This window comes from Callorhinchus milii, unplaced genomic scaffold (assembly GCF_018977255.1).
Source record: "Callorhinchus milii isolate IMCB2004 unplaced genomic scaffold, IMCB_Cmil_1.0 Scaffold1, whole genome shotgun sequence".
Classification (NCBI taxonomy): Eukaryota; Metazoa; Chordata; class Chondrichthyes; order Chimaeriformes; family Callorhinchidae; genus Callorhinchus; species Callorhinchus milii.
In genome coordinates, this window is record NW_024704742.1 from 66,791,250 (window position 1) to 66,816,621 (window position 25,372).

The 25,372-nt window shown below is 42.4% G+C and overlaps 2 protein-coding genes across 2 annotated transcripts in view; one reads left to right on the forward strand and one right to left on the reverse strand.

Moving 5' to 3' along the window:
* Positions 1-627: 627 nt before the first annotated feature.
* Positions 628-6,922, forward strand: nkx1.2lb (NK1 transcription factor related 2-like,b). The gene is made up of 2 exons (XM_042342313.1): positions 628-1,090; positions 6,372-6,922. Exons 1-2 carry the CDS (start codon positions 628-630, stop codon positions 6,920-6,922), a joined length of 1,014 nt encoding a protein of 337 aa, XP_042198247.1.
* A 7,842-nt stretch (positions 6,923-14,764) lies between these two features.
* The window catches only part of uvssa (UV-stimulated scaffold protein A), a gene marked incomplete at its 5' end in the record, with an annotated part of 47,968 nt that continues 37,360 nt past the window's right edge, over positions 14,765-25,372 (reverse strand). The window contains 2 exons of the mRNA XM_042342364.1: positions 14,765-16,474; positions 23,672-23,855. Coding sequence (XP_042198298.1) covers positions 16,381-16,474; positions 23,672-23,855 — 278 coding nt within the window. The remainder of the gene's footprint in view (positions 16,475-23,671; positions 23,856-25,372) is intronic.

A 25,372-nucleotide genomic window follows, 5' to 3' on the forward strand; every position in this document is an offset into this window, starting at 1 on the left:
TTATTTAAGGAAGCCACCAGCTTCTCTCTCTCTATCTCTCTCCATCCCTCCCTCCCTCCCTCCCTCCCTCCTCCTCACCCCCAAATAAGGCTATTTAGATGCTTTCCAGATGAGTGGAAAGGCGCTGAAAAAGCCTTGACAGCCAAGTATATCAGAGGTAACATCATCCGTCTCTCTGTGATGTAGATTAGAGGCTATTAGGGGCGAGGGATTAATTTGTAGCCAATTACAAAACGGTCCTGAATATGAATGCATAAATAACATTCAGCCCTGTGTGTGTGTGTGTGTGTGTGAGTGAGTGTGTGAGTGAGTGAGTGAATGAGAGAGAGAGAGAGAGAGAGAGAGGGACACAGCAATGTCGAGAGAAGAGTCCTAAGCGGACAGTGGACTGTGGATAAAACCCCTTTAAAGATCTGGAACACTTTCTGACTCACGTTCACAACTGATCCGACGCCAGAGTGGAACCGGATTCAACCCCGACTGATATTACAACAATATTTTTTTTTTTGGGTGGGGGGTGGGAGGGGGGGGGGGGGGTGGGGGGGGGGGGGAGGAAGGGAGAGAGAGAGAGAGAGAGAGAGAGAAAAAAAAAGAGAAAGACTTATTAAAACAGCGACCGAGTGAGTCATGAATGTGAACCGAGACCAGGTGCAGACTGGTGACATCTCCTTACCCTCTCCAGCGGTGCCGGAGCCCGTGTCCTGTAACCCGCACAAGGAAGGGATGGAGGTGAGTGGGGACCAGAGACTCCCAGACAGTGATCCCGCCGCCTTCTCCTGCCCCGACAGCCGGGAGAGACGGGGGGGGGACACGCAAGCCATCTCTGGCCCGGAGGCGGGGGTGGCCGTCCCCGCTCCGACCTGCAACAGGACCACTCCTTTCTCAGTCTTGGACATTTTGGACCCGAACAAATTTAACAGCGGCAAACGGCGCCCGCAGTGTGGCGTCCCCCGCAGAGCCGGCGGCGACCACCCGGCCCCGGGGGCCGGGGACAGGGCTGGTGGGGACCCCGCGTTTAGTGCCACTGCAGAGCACACAGCCATCGGCCACAGCGCTCTGGAGCCGCGCAAGAAACAGTCTGACCCGATCAGTGAGTAACTCTGCTGTTCTCTCCGGGACATTTGTTGTTGTTGTTTTTTTTTTACGCAACGAAAGATCAGGAATGTGCTTCGCGTTGTCCCTTTGCAATTGCTGGAAGAGATATTTTTAAAAATATTGTATTCCCCCACCCCCACCCCCCCTCCATCCACCACCACCCCACCCTCCTCCTCCCATCCCCACCCACCCACCCACCACCATCCCTTCTCCCTCCCCTCCCCTCCCCACCCCCAGCAAAAAGTTATCTACTGTTTTTTGGGGGTCAGCCAAGTGTCTGCCACATGTGGAAACCCATCACTGTGGTTAAGGGCATCCAAACTGGACTGAGAATCCCACCCATCCCACCTGTACATGGAAATCCCAAAGATAGATTGTATATAAAGTAGAAATGTGTGTGTGTACGTATATATTTTTTTAAAAGTTACTTCTAAAAGTATACATATATATATCAGAGGGTACCATCATCCGTCTCTCTTTCTCGCTCTCCCTCTGTGATGTAGATTATAGGCTTATATACGCAATTATATATATTTGTATATAATTTTAAAACTATATATATATATATATTTACCCTGATATACTTGGCTGTCAGGTATTTTTTAAATAGGGGAAAATAAACAATATTTCTATATTGTTCTGCTGCCTCAGGGTTTGGGTTCCCACATCCCCATCTCAAAACGTTTTGGGTCCTCTCTCTCTCTTATCTCTCTCTCTCTTTCTCTCTCAGTAAGTTTGCAGTAAACTGCAAAGTGGAAGCCACTTTTTTTTGTGGTGGAGGGTGCAGGGGGGGGGGGGGGGGCACCGAAGCAACTTCCCATCTGTAAATAAATGTGCAGTGTAAGAGTCTCCCCCTCTCCCCAACTCTCTCTCCAAACCCGTATCAGCTATTGGGACTCAATCGTGAGTTGCGATGGCTTTTGAGAGGCAGATGTTTTTAAGGTAAGGTTTTTTAAACAGCGAGCGTGTCTATTACAAAAATATATATAAAGTTATGCCTATGAACCATGGCTTCGGTGTATCACACGCTAATAATGATAATAAATGATAGCGTTTAAATATATATATGTATACACATATCGTTATTGATGGTATTAACAATATTATTCATATTATTATTGATGGTTTAGGTCCATTAAGTAAAGATTTGTGATTTTCAATCTTTGATATCATACTAAAAAGTCCATTTTTTTAAAATACCAATGTGTGGGGCTTCACCAAGACCATGCGATTTCGTGATATATTTAATATTTAATATATTTTTTAAAATCAAATGTTTAGCATAAAAGAAGATGTTGCGTTATTAACTGCCGACAGTAGAGATTCCCTGCAAAATACTTATTATACGGCATTCAGGTATTATATATATTATGTGTATATATATAGAGAGAGAGGGAGAGAGACAGATTACTTACTGAAAACATACGAATCCCCGCTGTTTAAAAGCGCTTTACACACAATCTTTCAAAGGCATCTCTGGACTTTATCCTTCATGCTTTGGGCGACAGATTCAATTTTCTCTCTCCCCTTCGTTTTTTTTTAGGACGAATCAGACTAATTGTGACAAAACGCTGGTTATCTCTAGAAAAAACAATTAAATGCTTTCGATTACATTTAAGGTAAAATGTGCTTAGCAACGTTAAAAAGCACTTATAATGGCGAAAATCGCCCCCAGAGTGACACACTGAGCCGAGGTGATCGATACTCTATTATCGAGTTCTGCATATCTCTTTCAAACAGCTTGCAAACACTCCTAAAACGTCTAAATTATAGGGTCAAAATTCGGATAATTACTCGATTAAAACGTATTACAGTTATTAGTGGCGGCTATTGATCGTGTATTGCTTTCGACCCAGATTCCAGATTGCAACCTGCACAAGTCTTTCAAAAATATATACATATACCCCCCCCCCCCCACACACACACACACACTCCCCCACCCACACCCCCACACACCCACAGACACTAACTTTCTTGCACTGATCTGGTACATTTGAGAACGGGGATTCTTTCAGTCATCAAATATTGCCTTTCTTGGAGCTTAAAGGTGAAGAGAGAAAAAAAACACAGACGGACAAAAGTTGGTGCGGAATAGGGAATGATGTACTGTATTTCGACTTTTTTTTTTCCTGTTTTGCTCAGTTTCGTTTTGTCGGATCTGGGTTTTTTTTTTGCAGGTTTAAGTTGTTTTATGGGGTGGGTGGGAGGGTGGAAACAGTTTGAAAAGAGAAAGATTCGATCGAACGGGATCGAGATGTTTTGCAAAATAAACCAACAGCATTTTGGGTTTAAATCATAATTATAAATAAGAACAGTCTGGGAAGGTCATCTCGTCAGTTGTCAGCGTTCCCACGGGGAGTGTTGTTTTTGTTATATAACACACATAAACACATGGCTCACTTTACACGTTAATTAAATGATAGGAAGGAGTGGGGGGTGGAGGGGGGTGGGGGGGGGGGGATACAGACAGAAGTTCATAACCATCAGAAACCATCAGAAACGTCGCTGTGATTTGCATTAAAAGTGCTAAACGTTTTCAGGTCCTGTATTATTTTTGTTCCCCGCGGTCCGCCCTAATGAGGCCCTAATATGATCGCAATTAATTTAAATGTCTCTGCAATTAGTTGGTGGTAATAAGGCGAAATCTGCTTATGTAGCGACCGATCGTTTTAATTAACGCCGCGTTACATCCCTCTCTCTGTGTGTCTCTCTCTCTCTCTCTCTCTTTCTGCCTTTCTTTTTATAAACCGGATTACTTGTGTGTGTGGGGGGTTTCTCGCGAAGCTTTTAGCACTCTTTAAGCAGTACTCTGACGTGCGGCAATATTTTATATTATTGAAACCCGAAGCCAGGAATTCGCCCCATATTCCCAAATAATCAGACGCACAGTTCGGTTGCAGCTGTATTTCCAGGTACAGGTAACTGGATGTGTTTCTGCAGATGCAGAGCTGGCGCAGAGATTGCTCACAATAAACACGAGGTGATTTCTAACGAGCTCTCGGTGTTGTGCGTTCTCACTTCCAACCCAAACGCAGCGTTCAGGTGGTTCTGGCGGCGCAAATCGATGAATCTTCGCAAATAACTCGCTGACAATCGCAGGTCATCATCCAAACCATATTGTGGTCCTGACTGATCAGGCAGTGGGGAAGCTGGTCAGACAGCGATATCAATGGCAGGCTTGTGGTTTTAGCTGGTTACCCCGACACGCACTCTGGGGTCCCCAAACCTGGGCTCTGGCCACCCTGTGCCTAATACTCTCTGGAATTAGGTAAACAGGATGTGTCCCTCCAGGGAGAGAGTCACATTCCACCCCAACAATCTACCTCTGGGATGTGTAGGTGGGATGGATGGACATGTGTTTGGCTTTTTGGATGCTCTTCAGCATGGGGATGGGTTTCCGCAGGTACCAGACACACACTCGGTTGACCACCCCCCCCCCCCCCCCCCCCCCCCACACCCACCCAAAAAAATCTTAATTTTCAGTTTCCAAGTTGCTCTACAGATGAAGCAAAAAGAGATGTGCAAATAAATATAAGTTAAAAAGCGAAGAAACCACCGAACACCCCTCCACACACACACACACACACACACACACAACTATCCAACCGGAGGCTTTAATTGAATAATTTATTTCGGTTTAAAAAAAATCCAGCTGTTTTCCTTCGAACTTTTTAAAACTGTGGCCAAAAGGAGGCACCGTGTCCCGGTGATTTTTTTTGGCCCCCAATTTGCTCGACTGGTTTAAAATAATGAACATAACCCGGTACTGTTACTGAGATAATACGATGGGATCTGAGACACATCCTAATCCGCCTTTAATATCTGTGCTGAAGGTGGAGGTGTGATCCAGAGCAGATCAGGAGTCGCTTAGGAACATAAGAACATAAGATTTGCTGGAAAAAGAAGACCCCGATCCACCTGGTTCGCCTCCACCATCCTACCAGTCACTTGACATGTCGTGTCCCAAACTCTATAAGTTAAATGACATTTTTTTAAAAAAAACCAATCGCTTGGACAAGAGATAATGGGAATTGGCGTTTTACTCTAAACGGTACAACTCGCGCAAATTAATCGTTATCAACTTTTTTGGGGGTAACTTTGCATTTGTTTAGATAAAAGATCTCTTTCTCGCTCTCTCTCTCGCCCAGAAATGCGCAGTGACATGACTGTATGTATGTGTTTTTTATGCGTCCAATTTGTACCTATTGATCATTCAGATTGCAATGTTACCAAACCATTGTACAGTATAGCCCGTAAACACCTGTGTGTGTGTGTGTGTGTGTGTGTGTGTGTGTGTGTCTGTGTGTGTGTGTGTCTGTGTGTGTGTGTGTGTGTGTGTGTGTGTGTGTGTGTGTGTGTGTGTGTGTGTGTGTGTGTGTCTGTGTGTGTGTGTGTGTGTGTCTGTGTGTGTGTGTGTCTGTGTGTGTGTCTGTGTGTGTGTGTGTGTGTGTGTGTCTGTGTGTGTGTGTGTGTCTCTGTGTGTGTGTGTGTCTGTGTGTGTGTCTGTGTGTGTGTGTGTGTCTGTGTGTGTGTGTGTCTGTGTGTGTGTCTGTGTGTGTGTGTGTGTCTGTGTGTGTGTGTGTGTCTGTGTGTGTGTCTGTGTGTGTGTGTGTGTCTCTGTGTGTGTGTGTGTCTGTGTGTGTGTGTGTGTGTGTGTGTGTCTGTGTGTGTGTGTCTCTGTGTGTGTGTGTGTCTGTGTGTGTGTGTGTGTCTGTGTGTGTGTGTGTCTGTGTGTGTGTGTGTGTCTGTGTGTGTGTGTGTCTGTGTGTGTGTGTGTGTGTGTCTGTGTGTGTGTCTGTCTGTGTGTCTGTCTGTGTGTGTGTCTGTGTGTGACTTGCAGTGTAATTGCACAAAACATTTCAAATGCAATGCATTTTTTCATGTTGTCTTTCTCACTCTGTGTCTCACTCTCTGTCTCACTCTCACTCTCTCCCCCTCTCTCCCTCTCTCCCCCTCACATCTCGCACCCACAGAAGACGGAGACCTTGTGGACAGTTACAAAGCGGACGGCTGTGACAAAGACTTTTGTAGGAGTTTAGAGAGCGACCGTAACAACAACAACAACAACAGCAACAACAGCGGCGGCGGCGGCGGCGGCGGGAGCTGCAGTCACAGCCCAGCGCGGAGCTGCGGGGGTGTGGGGGGAGCCCTGGCCGCCTCTGGGGACAGGATCCGGGGGGTGGACGAAGAGGAGGAGGGGGACGAGGATGGGGGGAGAGGGGAGAGGCCGGGGAGCCGCTCCAGCCTGAGCGCCAGCCCTCAGCACAGCCCCCCAGGTCAGCAGCAGCAGCAGCAGCCCCCGCCGCCGCCGCCGCCGAGCCCGGCACAGCAGCAACACAAGAGCAAGAGGAAGCGGAGCGGCGCGGACGCCAAGTCGGGCAAACCCCGCCGGGCCCGCACCGCCTTCACCTACGAGCAGCTGGTGGCCCTGGAGAACAAGTTCAAGTCCACCCGCTACCTGTCGGTGTGCGAGCGGCTGAACCTGGCGCTGTCCCTCAGCCTGACCGAGACCCAGGTCAAGATCTGGTTCCAGAACCGCAGGACCAAGTGGAAGAAGCAGAACCCGGGGGCCGACACCAGCGCTCCCACCGCAGGGGGCGGGGGGGGAGGCTCCGGGGGAGGGCTGGGACCCCCTCCCATGGCCAGTCTCAGCCCCGTCAGCTCCTCCCCTCCCCTGGGAGGCCCGCTGTCCATGCACTCTTACCCCGGGGCAGGGCTGGTGTGCACGGCTCAGCTGCCCTTCCTCTCCTCGCCGGCCGTCCTCTCGCCCTTCATGCTCACCTCGCAGCCCTACGGGGCGCCCGCTTTTTACGCACCGCACTTATAAACAGGGCGACAACAACGCTGGTGTTGGGTGTGTGGGGGTGGGGTGGGGGGGTGGGGGTGGGGGGGTCTGGGGTGGGTAGATAGGTAGGTATGTGGGGGTGGGGGGGGAGTGCAACGGATTTTTTTTAGAAAAAATAATATATTTCCCCCCTCCCTCCATCCCCCCAAATTGCTCCATCACACTTCTTTTTAAAAAAAATACGCATCGCTCCCCCCAAATTGTTGCAACCTGCAACTTTACATTTCCTCCACCACTCTTTAAGTTAAAGACACAAATATATTCCCCCCTCCCCATCCCCCTCCCCTCCCCCTCCCCTCCCCTCCCCCTCCCCCTCCCAAACAACAATGCAGTAATTCCTTCAAACACTGCTCAAGAAATATATCACCCACAAATTGCTACAATTTCCTCAAGCACTCTTATTTAAAGAAAAAATAGATATATCTCCCCCCCACCCTCACCCCCCCCCCCCCCAAAAAAAAAATGCTGCAATCTGTAAAGTCACAGTCCCTCAAACACTCTTATTTTACGCACCGCATTTATAACAAGGGTATGTGTGTGGGTGTGTGGGTGTGTGGAGGTGCAACAGGTGTTTTTTTAGAAAAGAAAAAATAATATATCTCCCCCCCCACCCCACTCGCCCCCCCAAAAAAAAAATATTGCTGCAATCTGCCACATCACAGTCCCTCAACAACGACAGTATACTTATTTATGTTGGCGTTAAATATATAGTGTAGATTGCCCGTCCTGTGTGAGCAGAGCTCTCTCTCTCTCCGTCTCTCTCTCTCTCTGTCTCTCTCTATCCAGCGCTATGGCTGAGAGATCTGCTGGCTCACAAAGTCAGTGCAGATCGATTAAACCCAACCACAAGGTGCCAGTGTGTGTGTGTCTGTGTGTACGTGAGGGGGGGGGGGGGGTTATTTTGCAATTATTCCAACAAACAGGGGGTCTCTGATGGTCAGGGAAAACAGATGAACAACAACAAAAAAAAACAATTTGCAATAGTGAGCAAAAAAAAAGGGTCACCCTTTGAAGGTTTTTTTTTAAAAAGATGCCAAATAAATCCAAGTTGGCAAATGCAGAGAGAGAGAGAAAGAGAAAAAAAACACTCGCTTTCGTGTCACCCAAATGTGAGTGAGCCGAGCCACGCAATCTTATTGATTTTTATTTGAAAAAGAAACTTATTATTTGAATGTATGGGAGTGTTGGTGACATTGGGGAGCAGCTGAGGGGATGGGGGGGTGTAGATCTATCCAAACACACGCAGGTTCCCAGGGACCGACCGCTCCTGTAGTGGATCACATGAAATTAACAAAAAAAACGCTCCCAATTTGGATCCCAAAGCGCTAACGTTTCCATCAAAATCTTCAGTGAGAAAACACGGCATCCGACACACACACACACACACACACACACAGAGAAATAATATTAATAGTGACTCGGATCCTACAGAGATCACAGAGATTGATACAAAACGTGTCGGGGTGAAAGTTCCGTTCCCCGGGACATCACTGCGACTCCTGTTTTTATATATACTGTATATTATTTCGCACAAGTTTATTGATAACAACGATTTTTTTTGGGGGGAAGGAGGGGAATTAAATGTCACCGCGATCCTGTGTATAAACCTTGACAAAGCTGTGTATGTGTGGGGGGATGTTTCATGAATTAGGATACAGGGATATAGGAATGTCTCTGTAAAAAGGAAAGTGTCCCAATCCTCTTAAGTCATTTAAACTTTTAAATAGTTTGTTTGTTTAAAGGGACATTTCCCTACGTGTTGCCCAGCTCCACTGTTCCACATTATTCTAAAGAATTATCAATTGTAATTATCAATATATAATTATCAATTACAGGTGAATCGATCACCAACTTTTTTTTAATGCCACAGAATTTCAGAAACGATTCTGCTTAAAATGTCCTGATTTCGGTTTCTCTGATTGAATTGCTTCCTTAACCGAAAGTGCAAGGTTTACTGGTTACCTCCTCTGTTTTCTCTCACCCTCCCCAGGAGAGAGAGAGAGAGAGAGAGAGAAAAAAAATAGCAATACAGGAAACTAATAAAAAAAAATCCCTTTGCAAATAACGCTGAGAATTTCGCCCACAAAATATAGTCAACTCACTTTATAGTATGTTCTGTGAAGTGTGGAAAGGAGGGGAAATTAGGTGATTATTTGCCTCTTACCCCCTCCACACACACACACACACACACACACACAGTCACGACCAGACCAGATCCCTTTTTTACTTTAAAAAAATCCGATTCCGAATCAAGCGATAGGCAAACCCAGATCTTCCAAAGTTATACTGAGACTTCAACAACAAAATAACATGGAGAAGGAAGAGGGGAAAGTGTGTGTGTGTGTGTGTGTGTGTGCATTTGTGTCAGTGTGTGGAGGGGGCGGTTAAAAGAGAGACAGAGAGAGACAGAGAGTGAGAGAGATGCGTTTTATTTCACTGTTAATTAGAATTAATTCACCATCAAACAGAGAATTGCACATCATTTTGCTCTATTCTGGCGATTGCCACTCAATTGTTGAACCCCCCCCCCCACCCCACACACACACATCCTCACCAACACAAAAGTGGAGTCGACTTAAACAAATGAGAGGGTCGCTTTGAACTTGAAATAACCTGCAAAACAAGAACTCGTGCCACGGATTGTTTGGTCTGTTTTCTATTTATTCCTTTTCTCGCAGTCTGTCTGCAAAAAATACTTTAACGTAGTGCTTAGTAGAACCAGTCTGATCAAAGCAGAACAGATTTCTATTTGTCTTTTATTATTATTGCTATAATATTGTTGTATCTCTGTCTTCTGTAAAAAAAAGAGTAACACACATTTCCAAGTCTCAGGGTAAATAGATTTACAGTCGTGGGGGTAACAGATCTGCAGGTAACAGGCAAAGGGAAATAATTATTCATTACTTGAATTACAATTTGTGTGTAAATATTTACTGTATATATATTTAAAAAGGGAAATCAGACGTGGGACTAAACATGATCTGGAAGAATCCTGAATCACTAAACTACACCATACTTTTGTTTAAAGAAATAAATAAATATAATGAACGTGAAGTAGTGCCAGAAAACACGGCCACAATCTGTTGGGATGGATTTTTTTTTCTCTCCTCTCTCATTTTTATCATTGCATATTTATGATGTCCTATGGTTGGATTTGTAATTGATGTCACTTATGGAAAAGAGCGGCATTGCCGCAATTATATGGTGAAACATAACGAAAGAGCACTTTGGTAGCTGAAAATAAATACTTTAAAAAAGAAATGAACAATCAATAAAAAAATGAGTCTATGCTAAACCTTCCAGTTGGCTTCTTGTGTTTGTTGTATGCCCTTTATAGGTTATTGTACAGGGGGTAACATAGACTTGTGGAGAGAGGATCTGTCACCTCATTATTAACAGCAAGTCACACCCAACACACCTTTTGCGGTCCCCATTGCCAATCTATATGTATATATGTGTGTGTATGTGTGTGTAAACATATATATGGTGTGTATACAGTATCTGCTGTGTGCAATTGGCTGCCGCATTTCGCTTACAAAACAGTCAATTCACTTTACAGTTTATTCTGTGAAATGCTTTGAGACGTCTCAAAGACGTGATAAGGTGCTATATCAAATGCAAGGATTATTATCTTGTGTGTTTGTATATATAATATATAACTTGTGTATGTATATATATCTTGTCCGTATATATACACTGTATATATATATATATATGTACATTTCCCTTCAGTCTAATCTGCTGCTGTCTCACACAGCGTCATTCACTGTGTCCTCTTTCGTTCTCCAACTCTTTCATTCGCAGATAAAACAACTATTTCCTTTGGGGGAATAGATATTGCTCCCCCCTACCTCTGCAACCTTTTAACCCACAGTGGGCTCCAGCCTGCTTCACGTCCCCCGCATCTCCCGCCCCACCATTGGTGGTCGGGCCTTCAACCACTCTGCCCCCACCCTCTGGAACTCCATCCCGCAGTCCCTCTGCCTCGCCCCCTCGCTTGCCTCCTTGAAGACCCATCTCAAGATCCTCCTCTTTGACCATGCCTTTGATCACCCTTCTTTCCTGCCCTCCACCCTCCCCAATCCTGACCCCCGTCTCGGGTTCGAAACATTGATTGGTCCTGCGGCTTGGGATGTTTTTCTGACGTGAAAAGGTCTAGACACATGTAATTTTGGTGTATATATATATTAGTATATTGCGTGTATGTATATATGGTGTATATATTGTGTGTTTGTGTATATATAGTGTGTATAGGTATATATATATTGTGTGTTTGTGTATATATATTAGTGTGTACAGGTATATACATGTTGTGTGTTTGTGTATATATACATATATTGTATATATACGTATATATGTTGTGTCTATATATAGTGTGCTTGTATATATACATATTGTGTATGTGTATATATATTGCGTGTATGTATATACATAGTGTGTGTATATATGTGTGTATATATACTATTTACTTGTATATATACATATTGTGTGATTGTATATATACATTTTGTGTGATGTATATACATTGTGTATATATGTGTGTATATATATTGTGTGTATATATAGTGTGTTTGTATATATAGTATATATCTTATGTGATAATACAAAAGATAAAATAACATATTTTTAAAAATAGCCAAAACGTTTTAAATCTATGAATAAATCCCTCAGCCCAGACTCACCCACTTTGCTGACTAGTTCTCACACATGTTTATGTATAATTTGAATTTTTTCTTCATTCTCACCATTGCTATATAAACCAATAATAGTTAAATATTTCCACATTATTTGCATGATTTGTACATTTTATTTGAGCAAACATGCAGCGGAATTTAAAAATAATAGGAAAAAAAGTTGTTAGATTCTTCAGAATAATTGTCCTCACTTTTTTTACGTTTTATTGTAAGCATATTTTGCATTGTATTCCCTTCCCCCAAGTTTATTTATTCATCATCTAATTCCTTGTTTTCCCACGTTTCTCAAAATTGTGTCATATTTACTTTGCTTGTCGCTTTTACTTTAATTTTTTTAATTAAAAAAAATCCTACCCTGTGTAAAAAACATTTTAATTTCACCTCCTTTCTTAGGGTTTATGTGTGGATATATTTACAGTTTCTTATCTCACTGTTAAACTGTTGGGAAAATTACAGTCAACTTTATGCATGAAGCAACTTTTTGAAACTCTTGTCCTTGGACAAGGATCTATCTGGCTGTAAAAACACCCAAAATACCTGCCCATTTGGGAGTGAGGGGGGTGGGTGCGTGGGAGGGAGAGAATCCTTAACTATTATAAGAGATTTCATTTATGAAGCTAATTATTTATGATTAATATTTCTTTGAATCCTGTCACCATGATCTTGCTACTAATCATATTAAACACTCTGCTGAAAACATTGCACTTCCCTTAATTTAGCAAGGGTTATTATAAGAGTATTAATATGAGTGCAATTTGCCCACAAAACAGTCAATTCACTTTACAGTATATTCTGTGAAGAGCTTTGAGATGCCTGAATGATGTGATACTACGATATATCAAATGCAAGGATTATTATTATTATTAGAATTTGCTGTGCTCCCAACAGTGGAGTCCCGTAATGTTGTGGTTAGAGCACTCGTCTGGCAAGTGTGAGGACCCAGGTTTGATTCCGGGCTGCGGCAAAATTTTAGGCAAGTTTCCTTACTCCACATGCCTCTGTTTACCTAGCAATAAGTAGGAACCTGGTTGTTAGTCGATTGGCAGATCGCTTTCTGGGGTTACTAGTCCTTTAAAAAAAATTGTTCATTCAATCCACGACTGTTTGTGGGACACTGCTGTGCGCAATTGGTTGCCACGCTTCGCCCTCAAAATGTACAGTCAATTCACTTTGCAGTATATTCTGTGAAACGGTTTGAGATAACTCAACGATGTAATAAGGCGCTATATCAATGCAAGAATTATTATTATTATTAACAGTTCCTAGCTGTTGGTGCCAATGTGTTAAATTAAGTCAATCCCATTCGCTGTTCGCCCTTGTTTGCATCCCTGTATGAAGACTTCAACAACTTTCCCTGTGACTGATGAAGTGTGAGGAATTCATGATGTCTGACACAAAATTTGCTTCTCTTCACGGAAACTTATATCCCCAAATGTAAATTGACTCGTGTGTAAAAAATATAAGTTGTTTAACATGAATACTTAAATGCCTTCTGCCACTTACTTGGGGCAGCGCCTGCTGGCCATCAGAGGGCACACTCCACACAAACCCTGACCCTCTCAACACCAAGCAAAGCAGCCTCAACACTCAACAAAATCATACACAGCAAACGTGAAGTTTTATATTCCTAAAGGTTAAGCATATTGATGATATAAATATTTCTATTGATGGCTCTTTGATTTTTAGTCTTTTTTAAGTTTGAGTCAACCCGGTGTCTGACACATGTGGAACCCCATCCCCGTGCTTAAGAGTATCCAAACCAAACTGAGATTTCCATGTATCCCACCAACACATGGAAATCCCAGAGATAGATTGTTGGAATGGAATGTGCACTCTCTCCCTGGAGGGACACATCCTGTTTACCTAATTCCAGAAAGTATTAGGAGCAGGTTGGCAAGAGCCAAGACTTGGGGAGTAAGGATTATTATTATTATCTTATCCTCCGATCAAACATATACTATTCAGACAGAGCAGGGGTAAAGCATGTTCGATCGCCAATGTATGGTGCCACTGGATGCTAATTAAATCCTCTGCTCAGATTAAGTGTATGACTCAGTGTATGAGACAGTAAATTAAGATCCCTAGTTAAAGGAGCTGTATCAATGCTAGACAGACCTTGGCTTTATTAATATCAGCCTGGCTCAGTTGGTAGCACTCACATCCTGAGTCAAGAGGGTTGAGGATTCTGAGACGTTTGTTTGGGAATTGGCAAACATACCACCTAAGATAACACTCCAATGCAATGCTGGGATCAGCGTTACATTGTTGGAGGTGCGGTCCTTCGAATGAGTCGTTAAACCGAGGTCCTATCTGCTAATTCAGGTGGAAGTTAAAGATCCAATGGCACTATTCAAAAAGAGAGGGAGTTTCTCCTGGCCAACAATTCCCCCAAAATAAATGAAAAGGTCATTCACTTCATGGCTGTCTGTGTGCAAATTGCTCCTGCATTTATCTACAAAATACAATCACTACATGTTACAGTAAATCCTGTGAAGAATTTTGACACAACCACCCAACATGAATGGCGCTATATCAAAATCTTAGAATCATTGTTTATTAAGCATTAAGAAATATTATAGAGAAAATGAATATTTAACATGAGACAGGCAAATATAGCAACAGCAACCAACTTGCATTTATATAGCACCCTTCACGCAGGATAGCGTTTTGGAGGGCTTAACAATGGTGGAGTTTGAGCCACGGAGGGAGGGAGGGAGGGAGCAAGGTCTGTTATTAACAGCTCTATACCCTTTACTGCTGTTTATTAAAATGCTCAAACTTATCTGCAATTTGCAACATCTGTAGTGACAATTTAAACATCGGTAATTACTGTATTTGAAAACAAAACCTACCTGATATTCCAGTTACTCCTTGCGGTGGAGATAAAACCTAAGTCGAGAAGGGCAGGTTTAGGATTATGGCATTGTAGCTGGTAGATCAGTAAATGTTAGGGTGAGAAGTTTAGAGTCTGGGCTAGGATTTACATTTAACATTTGTCAGGAGGATCAAGTGCTTAATCCACTTTAACCCATGTTATCCACTTTGATCTTATTACATGCATAAGGATGAGCTATAGATGGTAATCCTTCAGAGCAAATGTGTTAAGTAGTGTGATTAAAATCAGGCTTGATTCAAGAGGTAAGCGTTTTATTCAGTCAATGGCAAGCCTAAGTTTTTCTGATTGATCATTGTCTTAAATTACATGCAGTCAAGTGAAATTGCTGAGATTTAATACATATTTTTAACACAATAAAGACCTGTTCCCTCTTATGATCTTACTGAATACATTCTCAATGTTGCCATGGAGCATAGCGAGAGCAACTTTGTAAAAAATTTGATAACTTTCAAGTGACACGGATCAAATATCTGAACATTATCGATGTTTCATCTGAATCATTCAGCATCAATGCACACGCTGGTGATAATTTACAAGAATGTACAACAAGGAAACAGGCCACTCGACCCAATCAGTCTGTGCTGGTGTTTATACTCCATATGAATCTTCACCCACTCCTTACTCCCTCCCATACCTTTCGATTCCCGTCTCGCTCACGTGAAGGTCTAGCTTCCTCTCGAGTACATCTACACAATCTGATTGAAGTCTAAACCGTGAAAGCCCATTGCTGAGGCAATGGAATACCCAACACTTGCAGCCCAACAACAAAAGGAAGAGGGCATAAGGGTTCAGAGATATGATTGGCAAATTTAGGGCAGAAACTGTAAAGGTGATGAGTTATAATACATAGCTAGGTTTCTTGAGCTTTAAAAGAAAACGTCTCAGAGGTGACCTTATGGAGGTCTGTAAGACGCTAAATGTGATAGAGAAATCCTTCAGAGATGTCAAGGTACAAGACTTGGGGCATGTTTTCAGAGTTATAGATGCACTGTTAGGTCAGGTTGAGTTGTACCTCTATACACAGAGAGCAATGGGTTACACAGAGGAGTCCTGGTGAAGGGAGGTTGATCTTTCTCTGTAACAACTACAGACACACAGAATGTCACAGCACAGAAACAGACCATTTGGCCCATCATGTCTGTTCTGGTGTCTTTCTCCACATGATCCACCTAGTCCAGTCCCATTCTTCCCCTCTCTCCCAGTCAGAGATTTTTCACTTGTGGCTATACAGGCCTGTGTACTGTAGCGCTGCAAGGATTATTGTTAATACTGTGACAGAATACAGTCAGTTTCAGAAAAAGGACACACTTGGATGGTACGCACGTCAAATCAGTTGGAGATAACATTTTCAATCTAAATAAAAACATAACAATGTGAACTGTGAGGAAGTATAGAGCATCAATTTTCTTTGTTTAAGAAGCAAAGATTTGGAAAAAAAATGTCTGTCACGTGCATCCAGAAACACAACGCCCTCAGCAAAACTGTCCAGCTTACAGGAAAAGTCTACAATTCATTTTACATTGTTGGAAACAGAGTAGCTAATCAGTACATTTTGGTCACTCAGTTAATATGAATAAATCTGAAGTTTGAGCAGTTTTATATATTACATTATCAATCGCAATTACCAATAATTACATACCTTAAATGCACATTTTTTTATTAACGTTAAAAAAGATGTATGAGATATACACCAATAAATGAAATGCCACACCATGAGGAATAATATTATCAAAATCTATATTAAAAAAGGATTATTTAGCTGTTCCGAGTTCACCCACATAGTGGGCTGCAGCCACAGGTTTAACAGATAAAGGCACCGTCCGGCAAAGTGGCTGTTTCTGGAGCTGATGTCACTGTAACGCATAGTTGAATTGGTTTGCAAACTTTTCGTGTTTCCTTTTGTCTATACGAGCTAAAGCTTCGGACACTCGTTTCACAGACAACCTGCAAAGAAAAACAAAAGAAAAAGGGTAAGGTAAAGATGCCCAATGATGTCTGCTTTGAGACTTGTGTAGTACTGCTGGTGCATTTCTATGTGTTACCATAGGGATATCAGTTGGCACAGCCATTGAGCCATAGAAATATACACCATAAAAACAAAGGCCAATTATACAATCATGTTCGTGCTAGCTCTTTTATAGAGCAATCCTTTCAGTACCATTAACATGCCATTTCTCCATACCTCATGGTTATTTGGATTTCAGTTCAGATTTAAGGTCGGGAGATGAGAACTTCAGATATCAATTTCAGAAGTCAACCCCTTGAATCAAAAGTCTTCCGAGCTGGGCAGAGGCTGAGAGGAGGTGTTTAGTCAGTAATTTTGTTCACTGTGATTCCCATATTAAATGACTGGTTGGCACAAGCCATTAGTCTGGGCCTGTTTAACTTCACCTCCTCTTCTGTTAGAACAGCAATATCCCAATTTTTCGGTTTTAAAATCTATTTTAGGTTTTTCATGGCAACGCAATAGTACAAGTAAAACAGTATTGCAATCAATTAATAGTGGCATCAATGGGAGTAATATGGCCCCAAAAAGGTGTCCAACTGCACTTTAAATTTAGAAATTCCTAAAGTATGAAATAGGAATTATCGGGATGTGCTGGATGCCGGTTGCCACCTCCCTTGTCACCAATCTGATTGTTGATCTACATAATAATCCTTGCATTTGATATAACGCCTCATCATATCATTAAGATGTCTCAAAGCTCTTTACAAGTTTTTACTGTGCAGTGTAATGACTGTTAAAAACCCACAACCTTCTGATTCAGAGGCAAGAGTGCTACCACCTCAGCCAGGCTGATACCTGAACCTCGGTCACACATTCAACTTCTATCTTGTCCCTTTCAAATAGCAGATTAAAGGAATTAATCTGAGTGTTTTGTTAAACTGGACTCCTAATGCGCGAGCTGACTTCATGGTATTGAGAATAATCCCCAGAAAGGAGGGGGGGGGGCGGCAGGGTGTGTGTGCACGCGTGTGTTGGATCCATCTCTGGTCACACAGAGATAAGTTCCCATTCAATAGTTTAGGAATTTCCAAATTCATATTGCATTTTAAGACTCCAGTATCTATCACATTCCAGGTGCAGGACAATGTAACTAAATGACGAGGAGTCACTGAAGTGTAGTTGTAAAATGAAAGGAGATGTCAGGAGTTTTCTTTGGTACAATTTTATTGCTGTTATGTCTTTGCATAAAACGTGCATGCAGCGATTTTCACTGATTACTTGACAGAACTCATCCACGCCCGTCTTTAGAAGTGTAAAAAAAACAATCAACGCCTGAAAGGTTTCATGCTTTTCATCATTGAACCAGTGTTTCATGTGCTGCCTTTAGTTTGATGGGATTCAAAAAGTGACACCAAATGCTTTCAACTGACTGCGAGCAAAACAAAACCACGTATTATCGTATACCTCTTTAGTTTAGGAATAATCACTTTGACTGCAATTGTACAGCGAATGTCCTCAAGGAAAACTTTGAATTAAATAAAAATTGAAACATCTTAAATATGAGTATCTGAACATTGATTGCCCCCACAGATTTTACGCACAAAATCAATAACAACAACTTGCATTTATATAGCACCCCTCACTCAGGATAGCGTCCCAGAGCCCTTTATAATGCCTGATCACGACGCCGAGGCGGGGGGGAGGTGACCGTAAGAATGCTCAAAGACGAGGGTCTTCAAGCACAACCTGAAAAGGCGGAAGGAAGGGGCAAGGCAGAGGGATAGAGGAAGAGTGTTCCAGAGTTTTGGGGCGTAGTGGCTGAAAGCGTGACCACTGATGGTGGAACTGAGGGCACGCGGGACATGCAGGAGGCCACAGCCAGTCGAGCAGAGTCAGCAGGCTGGGGTGTAAGCAAGTCGGAGAGGTAGGGAGGTGTCAGGCATGAAGGAATCTGAAAATGAGTGTGAGGATCTTGAAATTGATCCGTTTAATGATAGGGAGCCAGTGGAGAACTGTGGAGAACTGGTGTGATAGGGATATGGAGTTTAGTATGGGCGAGTATGCGGGATCAGTTGGATCTTGTGGATGGTGGAGCTGGGGAAACTGGCGCAGAGGGTATTTGAATAGGCGAGGCGGGAGGTGACAAACGCATGGACGAGTGTTTCGGTCGGAGGTGGGCCATGTGGTGGAGGTAGAGGAAGGCGGTCCTGGTCAGGGACTGGATGTGGGGAAGGAAGGACAGCTGTGGGTTGAGCTTGATGCCTAGATTGCGCATTGGTTTGGTGAGTCTGAGGGATAAAGCGGGGAGGTTGAGGATGTCAGAGCCGCAGGGAAGAAGGCATTGACGGGACCAAGGAGTATGGCTTGCCGATATTCAGTTGCAAAGCAGTGCTGAGGTTAGAATCATAGAATCTTAGAGTACAGGTGGAGGCCATTCAGTCCTGTGCCGGCTCTTTGAAAGAGCTACCCAATCAGTCCCACTCCCCGCTCGTTCCCCATTTCCTTGCAAATTTTTCCTGTTCAATTATATATCCAATACCTTTTTGAAAGTTGTTATTGAATCTGCTTCCACCACCCTTTCAGGCAGTGCATTCCAGACCATAACAACTCACTGGGTAAAACAAAATGTCTCCTCATCCCACCTCTGGTTCTTTTGCCAATTATTTTAAATCCATGTCCTCTGGTTTCCAACCCACCTGCCAGTGGATTCAGTTTCTCCCCATCTACTCTATCAAAACCTTCAGAATTTTGAACTCCTCTATTAAATCTCTCCTTAACCTTTTCTGATCTAGGGAGAACAATCCCAGCTTCTCTAGTCCCTCTCTTTAATTATAAAGTCCCTCGTCCCTGGTACCATTCTGGTAAAGGTTCTACACCATCATGAAACAGATCCCTAGACAAGCACAGTTTTCTCTGATCCACTAAACCAAAGTACGGAGATGGTGGGAGAAACCTGATTCACTATGATTGAAGCCACTTTACCATTTCCTGCGCAGAACATTCTTAAAAAAAGGGAAGAAACATAGATTTACAGAGAATGTACAGCACAGAAACAGGCCATTTAGCACAACTAATCTGTGACAGTATTTATACTCCACATGAGTCTCTACCCACTCCTCTTTCCCTCCTATACTCTTCTATTTCTCTCTCTCTCATCTGTGTATCCAGCTTCCTTTTGAATGCATCTACACTATTTGATTCAACTACTGCTTCAGGCAGCGAGTTCCACAGTCTCACTACCCTCTGCATGAAGTAGTTTTTCCTAAATTCTCTTTTATATCCCCTAATCACTATCTTATACTTGTACCCTTGGTTATTTATACTAACTTTATGAAACCCATTTCTAATTTTAAACACCTCTATTAGATCTATTAAACGTCTCTTTTCAGCAAAACAAAGGCTAAATCTATCCAGCCAAACCTGATAGTAGTAACCTGCCAGCCCTGGTATCATCCTACTGAACCTACTCTTTCCATCATTGCTATGTCCATCTAGTTTACTTGTAGAATGTACTTTATAAACTTTTTTCAAGCCAAAGTATTCTCCAGAAGCTCTGCCTGCAGCAACCATAGGCTGGATTGAATAAGATGCATTGCAGAAGGCAGCCAGTCACATTTATGTAGTGGGGGTATCTCCAATGGGAATTTCAATAGGATTAGAGTGAACGGTTATTCCCAGTCCTGGAGTTAATCTCTTTCAATATCAGACTCCAGCACGGTTGAAGCTGTAGATGGGTCAGAATATGTAGAAGAGGTCATAACCGTCAACATCTCAGCCTCTCTGACATACTGGTGCATTTGGTTTGCATCACTGAAGCTGGAGCTGAAACGTATCAATCTGTGCCACTCACGAGCATCTCCTGGGAACTCCCTCAGAAATGGCATCCACAGCAGCTGTTTCAGTTTTAATCTTTGACTTTCCAAGTTGGATTAAAAAAACACTTGCGTGACATTGCTTGCACAAATTGGCTGCTGCGTTTGCCTACAAATACAGTCACTACACTTTGCAGAAAACTATAATAATAATAATAATCCTTGCATTTGATATAGCGCTTTTCACGTCGGGAGGACGTCCCAAAGCGCTTCACAGAACACACTGTAAAGTGAATTGACTGTATATTTGTGGGCGAACGCGGCAGCCAATTGCGCACAGCAATGTCCCACAAACAGTCGTAGATTGAAAATGACCAATTTTATTATTGTTTTGTTTTGGAGGGACTATTATTAGGCTCTGTGTGGAGTAAGGAAACTTGCCAAAGGTTTCGCCCTCTGCCTGGAATTGAACTCAGGTCTCTCACTTGCAAAGCGAGTGCTCTAACCACTGAGCTACAGGACTCCAAACTATGTGAAGTGTTCTGAAAAGAACGGGGGAGAGAGGCGGGATGATCTGGAGGGAGAGGGGGGGATGATCTGGGGGGAGAGGGTGGTGAACCTGGGAGAGAGGGGGATGACCCTGGACTAATGGGAGTGATGGGGGGGGAGGAGAGAGAGAGAGAGAGAGAGAGAGGAGACAATGGTTTACTGTATGTATTGCACACTTATACAAAAGCTGGTTGCTGCCTTAATAGTAATACACTGGTCACTCAATCCACGACTGTTTGTGGGACACTGCTGTGCGCAATTGGCTGCCGTGTTTCACCCAGACAACACAGTGACTATACTTTACAGTATATTCTGTGAAGCTCTTTGAGACGTCTCAACGACGTGATAAAGCGCTATATCAAGAATTATTATTATTACGGAATGTGCACTCTCTCCCCAGAGAGATGCACCCTGTTTACCTAATCCCAGAGAGTATTTGGTGCTCATTGTCAACAGCCAAAGCTTGTAGAACACAGCGTGTGCGTTAGGATCTGCTGTAGTTTAACTAAAAATAATAGTAGTTCAAATTGCATAGTTTGCCGCTTACTAATACCATCTACCTTGGCTTGCTGGGTTTAACAGAAGGTGAGTGGGAAGAATCCCTACTCCCCCAACATGGGGCTTCAACCCACAACCAACTGACTCAGAGGCAAGAGGGTGCTAGGCTGATTATGCCTACGTGGGTAGGAAGTTTTTGCCCACAAAATACACAGTCATTACACTTTATAGTATATACTGTGAAGCACTTTGAGATTTCTTGAAGACGTGATAAGGCGCTATATCAAATGCAAGGATTATTATTATTATTATTATTCATGGTGCTTTTTCAAGAGATGTTTGCAAATGTCAGGAGTTTCCTTTGGTACAATTTTACTGCTGTTGTTATTTTGTATAAAATGTGCATGCAGCGATTTTCACCGATTACTTGACAGAATTCATCCATGCCCATCTTTAGAAGTACATAAAAAAAATCAACATCTGAAAGGTTTCATTCTTTTCATCACTGAACCAGTGCTTCATTTACTGCTTTTACTTGGATGGGATTAAAAAAAAGACACCAAATGCCTTCAATTGACTGCGAGCAAACAAAACCATGTAGTAGGCCTCTTTAGTTTAGGAATAATCACTTTGACTGCAATTGTACAGTAAATGCCCTCAAGGAAAAGCTTGAATTAAATAAAAATTGCAACATCTCGAATATGAGTGTCTGAACAATGATTGTCCCCACAGCAATTACACACAAAATCAATACTTAAAGCAATGTGATACCTCAAAAGTGCTTTCCATTAATAAAAACACACCAGGACACTATATGTTTAACAGTATTATTTTCTATCTCCACCACCTGTGAAATTAGGAAACAGCAGACATGAAGCCCAAATATCTAATATTTAAGAGGACTCTTTAGCACTAATTCAGTGGCCTTGATACGTCCTGGTGTGTCATGTTAAGTCTGGCATCAGCATTGCTGTGCAGTGTGGCAGTGTAAATGAATTGATATCCATTTCAATCCTATGAACCCATTCACTAAATTTTATTGACAAGAACAGCAGGATTTTATTACTTGTAAATTCAAGGTTCTTTCCTTGTGATAAAAGAGCCAGGAGGTTAATTAACCCTTTACATAACCTCCACACCAAGTTTCTTGAAAGAAAATCCTGTGTTGCATTGAACAGAGCAACCGGAGACCACACAACTTCATCGCCCTTAAAACCCCTCTCTCACTTTATAAAAAAAATTACGTTTTCAAGAATCATATAACGATTTCAGATTTTACCATCAGAAATCAAAGCAATGCATTTATGAATGATTGGTGCAAACTTTCCTTTTGTCTTAGGGAGCTTCACCTCAAACCGGGGTATGATATTGCAAATTGTGTAAACCATGTGTAAATATAGGTTTGCTATGCATTAACCATGTCTACAGAGAGAATCTACAGAGACCCTTAACTGTGTAATTAACAACTGATGAAAACAATTACGGAATCGCAATTTTATTCACTTATTTTCTCCCCTCGGCCTCAGTCACCCACTGTGATGTTTCCCAAGTGGCCACTCAGGTTTTCAAAGAATATTTGACCATGTGGGGGAGGGGTGTGTTAGTTGTGCTTCTGAATCTTGAGACTTTCTTGGTCTGTCTGCACTCTTTACTGGATATACCTGCTGGGCCATTGGAGGATGCACATCACCACTATTATTTAAACAGTCCTGGTATTTATAGCCCCTGTTGTAAAACAGTGATCTGAGGCTATGGAGGAGCTGAAACAAGCCGGCAGAGATGGAAATCCAGACCCAGTACAAGCGTGATGGGCTAACTGGTCTGCTTCTCTGCATTATTATTATAAAAATAATAATCGTTGCATATGATACAATGCATTACCACGTTGTTGAGTCTCAAAGCGCTTAACAGAATATACGGTAAAGTGGATTGACTGCATATTTTGTGGGCAAATGCGGCAGCCAATTGTGCACTGCAGGGTCCCACAAACAGTCGTGGAGTGAGTGACCAAATTATAATTTATTTATGAAGGGATTATTACCTCCAAGAAAGTGATCCGCCAATTGACTAACAACTATATAATATTAGATTATTATTATTATTATTATTATTATTAACCGGGTTCCTACTTATTGCTAGGTAAACAGAGGCTTGTGAAGTAAGGAAATTTGCCTAAGATTTCGCCTGGCCCAGGAATCAAACCTGGATCATCTTGCTTGCGAGGCGAGTGCTCTAACAAATCACTAAAGGACTCCATTCTATGATTCTATACATTGGAAATAAAAGCACTTCAGATATTTCGATACACACAGTGGAGAAAAAATAAGTGCTTACTTATTGAAGATGCGCTTCTCCAGCCTGGATCTCGATGTATTGCTCTGCTGCTTCAAGTCAGTGAGGTTTGGGTACTTTTTCTTCTTTCCTTTTCCCTTTTTCCCTTTTTTATAGAGTTTAGAGGATCCCAAATCGACACCTTTGGCAGCTTCAATCTCTCTCATCAGCTCTGGATCCCGCCAGTCTATAGGATGGTGAGAAACACCTATTACTCTCTCTGACATTGGGAATGAAAAGGGAGGGTTGAGCATGAATTCAGACTTCCCTTCAACCTTCCTGCATTAACATCCATACTTTTTCAATACTCCACCCAATTCATATTTTATCAATACACTCCTATCTTATTCGTTCACCTAAGAAATACACAGTAAAATCCTCTGAAGCGCTTTGAGATGTATCTCAAAGCGAAAGATGTTGTATCCAATGCAAGGTATAGTATTTTATTCATGACATGGAAGTGGAGACCTGTACCATAGTGGTTAGTGCTCTCGCCTTACAAGCAAGAGGACCCAGGTTGATTCCTGGGTGGGAGAAAACCTTAGGCAAGTTTCCTTACTCCATACTGGTCTGCTTACCTATGGAGTATGAACCCAGTTGTTAGTCGATTGGCGGATCACTTTCTGGGGGTAATAATCCTTCCACAAAAAAATTATCTGGTCGCTCAATCCATGACTGTTTGTGGGACATTGCTGTTCGCTATCGGTTACCGTGTTTCGCCCACAAAATACACGCGTCTCAATATATCAAATGCAAGGACTATTATATTATTATTATAAGTTATTAATACACCACTCGTACCTTATTAATAGTTTATTAATTCACTATCCTTAACCTATTCATACTTTATAAATACACCACAGTTTAGGTTCCTGCACAAGGCAGGGTGGAGAATTCAGTACCCTGTGTCTAACCCAAAACAATACCCAAACAGCGAAGACTCATTAAAAGTGGCGAAACTGTTCCAATTCCAAAATATATCACCTAACAAATGATGATTTACAAAACAAAACAAAATTTCTTTGTAAGAGGTGGTTGCGGAGATTTAGTGCAGTCATCGAAGAGTTAAAGCTAAATGTCTTGTATAAATGGAGCTGGGGATCGAGCGGGCACGATGGGAGGAGGAAGAGAGAGCAATTCTTTAAAGAAAGTTGATCCAAAAGATTTATTTAATCCTGAAAGAGATTAAATATAAAGTGACACAAGTCAAAAAATGAAACTATTAATCCGTGATTATGGTCAAAATAAAACCCAGTTAGAGATCAGCCCTTCCAATAATAACAAGGCGGTGCGGCTCAGAGTTCCATGAATGGGACACTTATATAAATACAACAAAAATACCGAGGCCCCAGTCAGGATGAAATGAGCATTTCAACAAAATGAAGGAGCAATTTAAAAGCCTTTGAAAAAAATCAATAGAGTGCCAAGGAAGAACAGTCTTTTAGAGCCTTGATGGACCTTAAAGCTCTTCATACAGTGTTACTGACTTTACTGGTGGTGAAAAAAAATTACACAGTTTGGGGGAGAAAAATCAATATTGTAGTTAGTAAAGAGATGCTATTTCACAACTGACTGGCCAGCGGCCTGCCTTCACACGGTTGTCCTTATACCTGTTTGTTAACAAGTCACTAAAGGCTGAAAAACCAGATAGTCTTGAGGACTGACACAAAAAATAGGCACTTAATTTGCTCCTATGTGTGAACC